The sequence below is a fragment of the Plutella xylostella genome, chromosome 21 (genome assembly GCF_932276165.1).
Source record: "Plutella xylostella chromosome 21, ilPluXylo3.1, whole genome shotgun sequence".
Taxonomy (NCBI): domain Eukaryota; kingdom Metazoa; phylum Arthropoda; class Insecta; order Lepidoptera; family Plutellidae; genus Plutella; species Plutella xylostella.
The window spans coordinates 906,795-920,296 of record NC_064001.1 but is presented as its reverse complement, the minus strand read 5'-3'; the positions used below and the strand labels follow the sequence as shown (position 1 = coordinate 920,296).

At 37.9% G+C, this 13,502-nt stretch overlaps 1 protein-coding gene across 1 annotated transcript; it reads right to left on the bottom strand.

Annotated features, from left to right (window-relative positions):
• On the bottom strand, positions 1-10,539 carry LOC105391546 (odorant receptor Or2). The gene is made up of 9 exons (XM_048628615.1): positions 9,938-10,539; positions 8,898-9,109; positions 8,057-8,169; positions 7,742-7,817; positions 6,843-7,047; positions 3,952-4,051; positions 3,478-3,591; positions 1,069-1,224; positions 1-136 (listed from the first exon to the last, which is right to left on the bottom strand). The coding sequence occupies exons 1-9, from the start codon at positions 10,222-10,224 to the stop codon at positions 83-85; spliced, it is 1,317 nt and encodes a 438-aa protein (XP_048484572.1). The 5' UTR covers positions 10,225-10,539; the 3' UTR covers positions 1-82.
• Positions 10,540-13,502: the final 2,963 nt, after the last annotated feature.

Genomic DNA, 13,502 nt, shown 5'->3' with positions numbered 1-13,502 from the left:
ATTTAATTGCATGTTCATTAACTAATTCCTAGTTTACACAGCATAATATTTTTCCAAAAATACTTAGTAAACTTAGAAGAATTCACGTTTTCATGTTGCTCATAACAGCAAACGCCTTGTACGACCAGTTGATCAACTGAAAAAGAAAATACATTTAAATGTAAAAAGGTTGCCGGTAAGAGATTGCTCTTAGCTATAGGGCCACCTTTTATTTATTGGTACTAGTATCTAAGAATTTTTGGTCAGTTTTATTATTTTGATGGCCGTGGTCATTATAGATATATTCTATCCTATTCTAATTAATTTGTTCACACTGAAAGTTTATTGATAAATCAAAGCGTATCCAATCCCATAAATAATGTGATGAAGGTAAGCAATTAATTTCCTCGGAAGCCTTAAGTGAAACCCGTAGGAAGGTTGAGGCATTCGAGTAATGTAGCCAATATGGCGATGCCCGATACGTAAAAAGGAGAGTTTAATGTGAATTCATCACTTTGATGCTGCCGACTGATTAAACATAGACCTTTGTAGGTTTCCGGAACCTTGTCATAGAGCTCAAGAGTCATGATGACCTCTAGACTACTTGACAAGTCGATTATCACCGTCTATTAATTGATTCAAACATTGATGTTGTATACAGATTTAATTAGCTACGCATATCACGCATAAGTGGGAATATCTTATTGAAATAATCGTGAAACCCTGTGTTTTAGGACGGGTCTCACCACTCACATAGAGAACTGCGGCATTCGCATCAGCGGCTAGAACCACTGCTCCATGGATCATTGATGTCAGACTTACTAGGCTAGCACGGGGCGCAATTAAGACGTGACTCAAGTTTCGTATCTCGCTCACTCACATCGCGCAGCCTCAAGAGCGAGCGTGACGGAGAACTTTTGTCACGTCTTCTTAAGACTTCCGTCTTCCTCGAATGAAAATGAGAATCTGTCAAAAGTAGCGAGGTGAACTTGAGGGACGAGGGGCGCTCCAGGGACAATGACATGAGATTGTACCTATGTATGCTCAGGTCACTATAAATATAGACATAGTTTAAAAAAGCGCGTGTACCACAGTGTATGTTTGCAGCGAGAGCGGGAAGATCTTGCCGGCAGTGACGGCGAGCGGGCGCTGGCAGCGCGTCATGAGCAGCAGCACGCAGCGCGCCGCGCGCCGCCCGCAGCGCCGCCACGGGCCGTCGAACGCGGCCTGGCGGAGCGACGAGCTCTGGAATTATAATAGGCATTAAAGGTATATTCAAATTTAGTAGAAGGCTTATCACGGGCTTACATGTCGATTCGCTAAGATGTAGAAAAAGAACAGCGCCACCAGTGAGTGAGTCACATATCGACTTTGGTATCAAACGTGTATAGATTAAAAAGTCTTATGCCCATAAAAAAGTTAAGTAATAAAAGTTTCGAACGAAATTCTAACGTTAGCGATGAATCTATACGTTACTTAACAGTGACGTTACCGGAGGTTCGAGAATCTTGTCTCAACTTGAACTCAATTGTGAGCGGGAGCGACACTGACACATGGGCGACACTGACGATTCGACAGTAATTTTGCAGTGGACGTTTTGATTGTCAAAGCAACACAGCAGTACATTTAATTTCGATTAAATGTTTGATAAAACCAAAAACTAAATTAAATCATATTTTTTTGCATTACTGTACTGAATATTTGATAATAATGTGTTCAGCCTCAAACGTCTGGAGGCTCATCGTATCATAAATACCTAATAATAATAACAATGTGTGCAAATATTCCGTCGCGGCGGCGACGGGACGCATTCCCTGCTGTGGCCGGTCGGTGGTCGCTCACGGAATTTCATCATATTTCACATTTTCATTACACATAAGCATGCCTAATATTAAATGAATTAGGTTATTAATCTTAATATGGTGTCGAAGATTGTTGGCTGGTGATGATGATGATGATTTATATTAAACTAATTTATAAGTAAAAATATACAAATACATGCTCACATATCATTTTACCTGCTGGATAAAAGCTGTTACTCTCTGTGATAATGTTTTAGACAGTGACCGCATGTTTATCCCACAGGCAGGTAGGTCCCCATTATCCAGACATTGTGAAATAAGCCCTTACAATAAGATGCAAGTCCCAGTTTGTAGCACTCTATCCAACTTTACTTGTGCTTGCATGTACAAATGATTTGTAAAGCGAATGTCCCGCGCGTGTGAGCGGCGGACTCCGAGAGCTTGCGACTTCTACACTTGTTCCACAAACGACTACAGATTATGTCAATCGCCTCCACTTAACGTTGAGTTAAGCAATAAAGGGAATCTACAGTCTAGTCGTACGCTATTAAAATCTACATTGTTATTGTATAGAGGAAAGATTCCATTGCTTGTATTGAATAGGTAAATAAACTTATGAAATGATTTGAAAAGAAATATACAAGTCTAACCTATGGACTTATACAGGTGTACCTATCTCTTTAACATAAAAACCATATTTAGTAACGTGTTAAGACCCAAATAAATTCTTCACAATTAGCGTCAGTTATTAGTGTTTGTTAAATATCCACAGTGATGACAAATTTGATAAACATTATTATTATATAGATACATTTTAATAATTCAGGCTTGGATTGCGAATCAGTTTGAACAATTTATAAATATTCCCACACGAGCTATGTTGCGGCGAATACTTTTGATTTATTATTTGTTGGTCACACCGACTACATTTTGTGAAAATGTCGATTATATGTAAAGAATTTACAGTTGATTTTATGTTTCAACCGACCACAGCGAAGCAAAAATGTGTATGAGCAATTATTTAATTATGCTCATTTATTACAACAACCAATCTCATTTAAACAGTCAAGTAGTTAATCTGACTGGCCAATCCTTTCACCACAGTGGCAAATCTTAGCTCTGAAGCTACACCAAGCACGATAAGGCTCAGTGTACCTATCGCCAACTTGTTTGGACTGTGATTTTCGGATTCAAAATGTATTGAATTTGACACTAAATTCGTAAAATATTATTTCGTTTTGACTTCGAGATAGGGCACCAGATTTAATCCGTAATTTCGTAAAACATCATAACTCCAAGCCATCTACCACCATCTGCCACCACAACGAGTTCGTTATCGACCGACGTAGATGAACGTCACTACATCACGAATTCACGATTCGCCATAGCTACTACGGCCACGGCCAGTGATTAAATAAATCAATGTGACAGCTGATACCTATATCTACACAAATACATGCATAGATAAATATTATTATTAAATAGATAAATGACACCAGGCACAAGGCAAACACAAGTGTTCACCTGAATGTTTGCCCAGGGCGGGATTCGAACCCGCGAGCCCCAAGCTTCGAAAGCAGCTTCACCATCACCTAAGCTACGGTGCCCTCAAATCGGATTGGTGGAACGTGTATTAAACGCGATAGAGGTTTATCGAGGTCGATAACGGACCCGTGCCGCAGAACCCTCGCCATACCTTCCAGATGAGGTCGTCCCCGAACCAGCACAGGATGAACACCTCGATGAGCATGCACGACAGGTAGATCACCATCCACATGATCTGCATCGGGTGGCTCGCCGGGTTCTCGATCTAAAAACACAAGTGGGTAACGTTTATATTTGATTGTTCTAATATTAATGAATGAATGAGGCCTATCATGCTAACGGTAAGCTTTTACAACAAAGAGGTAGAGTCGTGGTTAGCGCAGCGCTCTGAAGCGCTATTGTCGCTGTATCTTTTTTCATTGCCCGTGAGCGACGGGAGAAGGCCCTCAGGCAGACCTAGGCGACAGATTTTTGCCCAATTGGCATCAGGTGGTCGACAAGAGAAACGTGTGAAATAAGCATGGGGAGGCTTTTGCCCAGCAGTGGGACACCTTTATATAACGCTACGTTATATAAAAAGAGAGTGTATATTTTGTTGTGATTTATAAAAATGTTTGCAATGTACCGACAGGAACTGCACCCCGACGAGACACAGCACCATGGCGCTCAGCATCAGCTGCAGCACCGACGCCAGGCTGAACGCGCGCTCGATCAGCGCCACGTAGCTGCAACATATGCAATTACACATACATAAAGTCAACGTCAAAGGGAAAGTCAAAGTCATCAAAGTCGAAGTCAAAGTCAAAGTCAAAGTCAAAGTCAAAGTCAAAGTCAAAGTCAAAGTCCAATGTTTTTATTCATCTTATAAATAAAAAAGAATCTGACGAATGTAATGTTTTACACACTACTTGCACATGCTCACGACTACATCATTATAATCCCCGAAGGGGTAGTCAGAGGGGACTAGCAAGCAAGCCACCCACTTTTCGCTGTAATTTGTTCTTACGTAATAGGTTGCGAGCCGTGTCGCCGTTATTTTGAGCGAGTACAATACTATGTTAAAAAAATGATTCTCTGTAGTTCTAAATTTAAAATACATTTTTAGTACCTTACACCAAATTAAAAGGCAGACTACATCACACAGAGATCGTAGGTACAGGAGGAGATCAAGTTTATTCGAAAAATAAATTTTGACTGTCTTTAGTCCGAAAAAAAAATATTTGTTGGAGTATACAAGTACATATTTATGTCGATATAGTTAGTGGTTCGTTTTGTTGCCTTACATAAATAGTAGTAGGTACTAAGTAATGTTTCAAACTCGGAATGGTACGAATAGAAATGGCTACTATTTTAGAATCACAAAAATCGGTTATCGTCGAAGTAAAATATGGAGAGTATTATAAAACCTGAATAATACATTCAACAATAGCTCTGCCGTTTAAAGGGATTTGCAGAATACTGCGCAAGCATTCTGTATTTTGTAAGGGATTAAGCTGATTCGTTTGTTGAACTCGTTAAAAGTTAGTTTTTTATGTTTTATTTCAGTATATTCACTGAAAATATTTTTCTGCGAAATGTTGTGTTTCAGCAGATATTGTTAATAAATAAAATTGTGTCACAAGTTTTTAGTCAGCGTGTTGTAACGATACGTTTGAATATTTGAAATTACAGTACAGACAAAATTTGTATATATTTTGTATACTTATATTAAATGCATTCATAATATTATTAATCTGTATGAAGCTGATGTTATGCTACATAATAATATTAATTAGGTACTTTTTTAAATTCGATTCGTGGGTTGTTCGTTGCACGCAAGAAGCCTCCTTGAGTGTCGTACCACCCGTCCCTATGTACATAGTTATGTCTGGCGTACTCTGAGTAGTCAGCGACTGTCGCTAATCTGAAGGCCAATCCTTTCACCACGGCACGGTGGTAAATCCTAGTGTAGCTGTTATGTGTGACACTAACACGATAAGAAGAAGAAGATAATTCCATTAGTAGGTTTATGTAGCGAATAAATTATATCTTTAAGCTGGACCATCATTATATCGTAACTAATATCCTAATCCTAACTAATTATATTAATATTATAAATGTGAAAGTAACTGTGTCTGTCTGTCTATCTGTCTGTCTGTCTGTCTGTTACTCTTTGACGCCAAAACTACTGAACGGATTTGAATGAAATTTGGTATACATACGGTATAGACCCTGGGAAAGAACATAGGCTACTTTTTATCCCGGAATTCCCACGGGAAAACTTTAGCTAGTAATAATATTATAAATGCGAAAGTAACTAAAAGATAATAATAGATACAAGTTGTCAATTGTTTATAAATTATAAAGCAGAATGAAGGTGCTGCGCACAATCCTGCGAGGATTATTGTAGTGTCTTTAAGCTTGTTTTTTATGTATTAATTCATACCTATAATTCAATAAATAAATAACTGTCTCTGTCTGTCTGTCTGTTACTCTTTCACGCCAAATCTACTGAACGGATTTGAATGAAATTTGGTATACATATGGTCTAGACCCTGAGAAAGAACATAGGCTATTTATCTCGGAACTCCCACGGGAATTCTTATTATGGCGAAGCAAAGCTCGCGGGTCAGCTGGTTATCTATAAAACCTTAATAAGGCTTCCATCTTATCTTCATAAACCTTACGTCTTGCGTACACACTTATTTCTTTATAGTCACTTACATACATACATTCCTCCACTTACACGATAACAGCCCCTGAGAGATTAGCAGCTAATTCAATGAATAAACACTAGCGGATAAACTTATGGGAATAAAAACAACATTAAGAAGAATGTTAGTTTTACGAGCGGGCTATTTTATTGAGTTGGGCTTAGTGTTGCAGAAACACATAAAAGAGTATTTTGGCCTGGGACCGGCGGCGGACCGGCAATTATTATTGACCATAAATCTATGTAATTATGTTCCCGGCCAATGTTTACTTTGGTTGGGTGGTTTATGTGTTGTATATTCATGGTGTTTTTTGCTATGCGCCAGAAATGCGTCTGTTAGACGTAAGCTACAATGTATCTACTACAGAGGGTTCAATGCCATTTATGGGTATACTTTTTCAAGCCCCAATAAAGTTTTAACAATCACCAATCTAAAACAATAAGTAAGTAGCTACCAACTTACCTCCGTACAGTCAACATAATAATATATCAAAATGCAGCTTCACCCAATAACTGCAAGTTGGTATTTTGATTAGAACTACTTACAGTGCTCCAAAATTAATAATGCGCATAGAAATCTTTGATAGATCGCTTGTTTTCGATTATTTGGCACATGCTATTGACTCCTATTTGTTTCGAACAAGGTGCAAAATGCAAGTGTTTTTTAAGACTCTTACGATTTACTGATTCGGGTGTGAAGATCTGCATGTGCATTAAAAATTTTGGACAAGTGTACCTATTATCCAAACGGTTCTCTCGATATCTGTACCCTGTCAAACGAGAAAGCAAATAAATCACCACGAACCTACAGCTTCTCTGCTTACCTTATAATGCTGTTATGATGCTTAATGCAGTCCTTGAGTACGGCCATGACATAGTAGTCGTCAGGGCGCGCCACGGCCCCCTTCCCCGCGTCCACCCCCTTCCCCGCGGCCACCCCCCTCCCCGCGTCCGCGTCGCGGCGCCGGCGTCGCTCCGCCAGCATGTCGAAGTTCTGAAGGTTGAACGCCAGGATCTCTATCTGGCCGACTGTAAATATAGAATAGTTAAAATTATAGGTAGTAAAACTCATGCTTTATCTGCTGCCGCTATACAAGGTCCGTTATCGACGTAGATAAACGTCACTATATCGTGATTTGCCATACAGTGCTGTGATTTTTGGAACGAGCATTAAATGAGTTTATCGACTTCGATAACGCAACCGTGTTGGGGCCACAGAGTCCTAACGATTTTAAAATTCCTGAGATCAAAACCTTGAGATGTGATGGTTAGCAACGGGAAGAAACTTCACTTGTTTGTAAAGCGTATGCGTAAATAGTCTAACAACAATGATTTACATAACAACGAGTAGGTACTTGGAAAGTTTACCCGCCTTATCTTAAGTATCTATTTACAAATCTAGTCTTACATAGAGACAACTATTCATCTCAAACGCTCTTCTAAGCAGACTTCATTCATAAGTACTCAAAAAAACACACAACAGCAATGAAAAAGTTCCAGTGACAATAGCACCAAATTACTCCTAAACGTAATAGACTAGCTTAATGAAGCCGTGCCGCTGCAATATTGAAGTACTAACTTATATTTAACAGCGCATTAGAACATTACCAACTAAAATTGAACAAATGCTATTGGAATTTTGTAAGAAGAAATTTTTCATTGCTCGCGAATGTATAATTGTATAATGACTGTAAACTGTAATAATAAATTATAGTAAAATTACTAGCGGCGGCGATGAACGCAGCAAGTATGGTGTCCATCACCCCGTCGATGATGCACACCGCCGGCTTGTAGTACACCTGCAGCAAACATATATTTTACTGCCAAACCAAAACCGAAGTAAAATAAGTTGTGTGGCTTTTAGCTTAATCACAACTGCTGGTCCAATGCTACTTTCAAAGGGTGCCACAACACTTCTTTAATTCCTTTTAGACCTTTTAAGATAAGTATTAAAAATAGCTGTATTATATGAGCCTACGTCGTGCGACGATGTTTTATAGAAAAAAAGATATTACTGGAAGTATGTCTATTTACTCACATGGTGTAAATACATAATCCAATAAATGGGAGAGCGGTACACATCGATGTATGGATATTCCACGTTGGTCGGCAAAACTTCAAAGTTTTCAGTCATAGGCATTATTATACCCACTGAAATAAATATGTTTAAAATAAGTACTCATAAATAAGGAAACAATACGCATAATATTTTCAACATTGTTGGCTTTGAAGCATTATTGTCTGAAAATTACGTAAAACAGAAGCCATGAGAACAAGAGCCAACAAATCACGTCATCGCAGAAGCATAAAAAAACATCCAAAACAGCTTAGTTTTGTTCGGAGCGAGTTTGCATCGTAATCCGCATTTTGCCATTAATCATACAGTTTCTCGCTACGCCGCGTTCGTAGCGCACAGTCGTAGCTCGTAGCAGCGTAGCAGAGTGCTACGAAACTACTCATTTTTCATTTTAACAAAACGTAAGATTTTAGTTTTGAAGTCTTTTTCTTGAAGGATTTCAATTATTACATGAAATAACCGTAAAAATGTAAATTAACAGTAATTTTTTAAAACCTATAAACATGATCTGCGGGTTGACTGGCAGAAAATGCTTTTAGCATTAAGTCCACCCTTTTTACTTTTATTTGTGATGTTTGTAACAATAAAGAGTTAAATAATATGTATATATTTGACTCTTGTCTGCAGCCTGCAGCTGACTCACCGGCGGTGTAGGCTTTTCCAATCGGAAGTAGTTTGTAGAATATTGACTTTAATAAAAAGGTTAATGTGATTACATACTATTTAGTATTCAATTCTCATTCTAATAAAATAGTAAAGCCACGATCTGCAACAAACGAGCAGAGACAGGACGTATAGTTACCAGAAACAGCGCCGACGCACATGGTAGAGTAGTACGTCATGACAAACCGCGCGGCGGCCACGCGGCGGCGCAGCGCGGGCCGGTGCTCGGGCTCCGTCGCACGGAACTCGGGGCAGTGGAGGTACTGAAGGAGAGACAAGATGGCCGCCTTGTTCCACCAGAACACGCTGATCTTGAAGAACGTGTAGATCTCGCTCAGGAACAGGTATAGGCTGGAAATATGTACTATTATGATGTACGATGATTATTTGTGTGCCTAATTTAAAAATTAAACTTGACATAAAATTTTAAATACACTTTAGTTAGTGTTTCAGGGCATACAAACCTAGACTAACGCGAAGATTAGAGCGAGAATCATAGTATCGGATGAGATTCAAAGAGAAAAGTTATAGGTGACAAACTTCATTGTTTGTTTTAGCATATTTAAAGTTTATCGTTTTGCTAGAGGGATAAAAAATACAGTTAATAGTAAAACAAAAAATATATAAGTTGCTAATGAATCACCATACTTTCTATGATTTAGTATCCCCATTTGCTAGACATACATCGTATGTATTTATACCAAGTTTACAGTTGCATAGAGCTGAGTCAGTACCAACAGCTTTATACAGAAAGCTTTTGCTGAGCAAGTTGTTATGTAAACTCTTTTATTAGTAAAAAGCTCTTTATGAAGAGACCATTCAGTTTTAGAGAGTTTTTCTCTGTTTGTTTAGTGAAATTGAAACTTGGAACTGAGGCAAATATCTCCTGGGCACACTGTAGTTAAAAATGAAAAAAATTGTCGTATTACGTATGATATAACGACCAAAAACTTTTAATTAGGAACGGAATTTCACAAAATAAGGCGTTTGTGTCTGAGTATTTATAGTAAGGTCTTATGATTTTAGATTCTTATAAATAAAGTTACGAAATCCTAATACAATTTACCCACATAATACCGTGGACTCGGGTGTAATCGATTTATTTAATTATGAATGAAATGTTTTTTAAAATTGGGTCCTTTTGTGTAATTTTTTCCTTTACTCGTGAGTTTAAATTACCCTTCAGCAATATCGCCGACATCATCCGTGTGCTGCAACAAATAGTAGACTTCGCCGAAAGTCGGCAGGATACAGGTGAGGAACAACACGACGGCCCCATACAGCAGCTGCAGCCAGTACAGGGGGCTTCGCGGGGAGTGCTTGTTGTACCACATGCCGAAGAACTTCAGCCAATAGATATGCACAGCCAGGTAGAGACGAGGATTCAAATCATCCCACGAATCTAACACTCCGTACGGGAGAAATCTACGCAAGATAGACCTAAAATTCTGCCACAAAGATTCCATTTTACAGGAGTAGTCTGTGTCGTGTTTGATTGAACAATGCTTTGGCAACTCATTACGTTCTTTATATCAAAGCGGATAGAGGGTTTAAGTGGGTATTATGCATATTTTGTGAGAGATGTTAAGGGTGGGTTCTCGATGAGTGTGGAGGATCGCTTTGACGTTAATTTGTGCGGGGCGGAATGCGAGGTTGTGGCACGAAGTTTTAATTATTTTTTCGGCACGTGGAAAGTATTCTCATATGAAAAAAAAGGTTTGCGCAAAAAACTAAGATATACAACCTACGTTTCTATAGAAGTATTTTAAAACATAATTATAGATAGACGTACTTTAAAGTATAATAACAACCTCTTTATGAGCTTCTAATGGAATGTTTTTACGATAACTTTTACTGACATCTGATTTTGGGAAAAACACAGTTTTCTCAATATAGGTAGGTTTATACTTACAATTACATAATATGTTAATTATTGAAGACTAAATCATAAGTTAGGTGAACAGGAACGAATTTCCCGAAGAAGCAAGAAGTGATCCAAAAGGGAGCCACCACAGCCTACTCAAGTAGGTATATTCGGTAGGTTATAAGTTTCGACATGCGGTTTCTGGCAGAGATCGCGTCCTATCTATATCACTGTTAGTGTGAGCCAGGGCTGGCCAGTCGCCAAGAACCACCAAGGTGATTGTGATATACACTTATACAGGGTGTTAAAAATGGGGGTAGTTCTGAATAACGTTTGTCTTGAATTCTCAAAAGTCGTAGGACGAAAGTAGTTTAAAATGACCTTTTGTGATACCTCATTTCAGCCTACTATAGCATTTTTGCGTCATTCTATATTTTAAACTTTATTAGGGTCACATTCTTTTATGGTCTGTATTCTGTATTCTTATTATATTTGACTGCTAAATGTTGACCGTGAGCTTTGGTTCAGATTCATGAAAGTATTTTAACAATTTTGTAATACGGAAAAGTTTTACATTCTCCAAGTTCTATCAGTCACTAAATAAATACTGAAGTTCATTAGCTTTCAATTTGAAAAATAATAGGTAATAAGTATATCTCTCAATAACGCATGACTAAAAAGTACAACACGGTAACAGAACACGATTCAATAATAAATGAATCATTTAAATCTATAAAGTCATCGTATTAAAAAAACTTCAACCTCCTAAACATTTTTTTGAGGCTCTATCAACCTACAAGCGACCTTAGCGAGTAACATAATAATATCAAGCGTCTAATTTAGTCACCGCTTTAAACAAAGACAAAATACGCCTTAACGAGTCATAATTTAATATGTATTTCACAGCAATTATAATAATTATGACAGAAAAGAGGAAAACACACCGCTAACTAGGAGTAATTACGTTTCAAAAGGATCCGCTTGAATTTATGAATTTCGAACCGTCGCCGCCGCCGTAAAAGAGACTATGCTAATTTTGTCTTGTACAATACTTAGACTAACAATATGCGAACAAGATGGAGTGTCACATACAAAAACAAAGCTAGAATCTATCTGCGTTTTATTTTTCGCCAAGTTCAACCTAATGACAAACATTGTTCCAATGAATAAAGAAGCAAATTTTCTAACTGAACTAATTCCAAATAAGAGCGGATTTGTCGAGACTTTTTTATTAAAAATTAAAATTAAAAATCTTAGCGCTGGGGTCCTGTGATAAGTCAAGACCAGTATTACAGAGACCCCATTCCTCCTCTCCGGATACTCCATCCTTGTTCGTATTAAATATCGTTGGCACAATACTAGTACAATAGAGGGCTTTGAGCGGACGATAAACAGTTTTATTAATTTGCGCGTAGTAAGAGTCAATATTTATGTGAATTGTTATTTAGAATTTAACGGTGGTGGTCATTTGCAATAGTCAGTTTGTTTTTAAGATAAAAAAGTATAGTAGGTAAGTATAGTTCGTTGTTATAAGTTAAACAAGACGTATAAATACCTACGTCTTTGAATTGTGTTTTGTGAAGAGGTTACTTCAACGAGAGTGTTTTCAAGATTTAATTCACCGTAATTGATTTATTCTATTAAATTTATATCATGTTTATTTTTACTTGAGTTATGTAGAACAGTGTTTTTCAACCTTTTTCATGATGCGACCCCCCTGGTGTAAAAAAAATATTTCGCGACCCCCTTGACCCGTTTGGGTTTTTTTTTATCATGTACGTCTTTATATGTTACAGTATTACCAATATTCATTCCATACGACGTATTTGTGGTATCCATGGTTAGGATTCGGATATTATAAATAGGTAAATACTTATCAGATATGAAACACACTATTTTATAATTACATACATCAGGAACGTCGACATAACTTTTCTTTTGAAATCAGCTTTTCTTTCTGACTTATATCAGCTTTCCTAAATATCTTGAAAAAATTCTTCAAGGGTGAAATAACAATGTCATTACTGCAAAAAACTAAATACGTACATGGCTTTACAAAATTATTATGCTTTTTCTCCGACACAATCTTCTACTGAAGAAGCCGGTTGTGAGGTGAACATCAAGGCATGTTATCTACTTGGTACCTAAATGGTGGTAGATAATAATTTGAAGAATTATGTCATTACTTCTCAGAGCAAGAGATATCAGAGACCCTTTTGCGCTATTATACGCAGAACTAGCGTCGCCAGTGGATAAAAAAAATATAATTTCCGTTTGAAAGACTTTTTTCCAAAAACTGCCAAGGCCATTCCCCTCGTCATGCTAATTCCAATTTTAAGAACCTACCTTCTAATCCCTGGTGCCTGGGACGTAGAAATTGCCGAAGGTACCACCGTCGTTAGCGATTTTTAGAATAATTTCTAGATTGCACCCGTTTTTCGCTGTACATTTGTACTCACGTGATAGGTCGCGAGCCGTATCGCCGAATACGAATATTAATTGAATTGTTTTTTGTTCTAAAATACCCACTTTCGGCCTCTGGCGACCCCCCTACAGAAGCTTCGCGACCCCCCAGGGGGTCGCGACCCACAGGTTGAAAAACACTGATGTAGAACATAGAAGATTATACTGAACCCTCGAGCCAGTAAGGGAGATAGGGCTAAGGCTAAGACCTCCCGAGCGAAATTCATCCGTTATTGTTTCTATGAATAATAAAGAAGGGATACATATTTCAGCGAGTAACTTTAAGTAGTTAGAGTGAGCACTCTCATGAGATGAGCGCAGGGGTCACTTTACCATACGCAAAACTAACCTTACAAAAAACTGCCATGACTCTATCTCGTTGTAATAAACTTGCCAATTGTATGATAGCTCTAGAGC

Coding starts and splice junctions, on each gene's coding strand:
- LOC105391546 (XM_048628615.1), bottom strand. CDS start 10,224: ATGGAATCTTTGTGGCAGAATTTTAGGTCTATCTTGCGTAGATTTCTC. Junction 7,818..8,056: donor GGATTATGTATTTACACCAT/GTGAGTAAATAG, acceptor TGTTTGCTGCAG/GTGTACTACAAGCCGGCGGT. Junction 137..1,068: donor CGCTGCAAACATACACTGTG/GTACACGCGCTT, acceptor TTTCTTTTTCAG/TTGATCAACTGGTCGTACAA.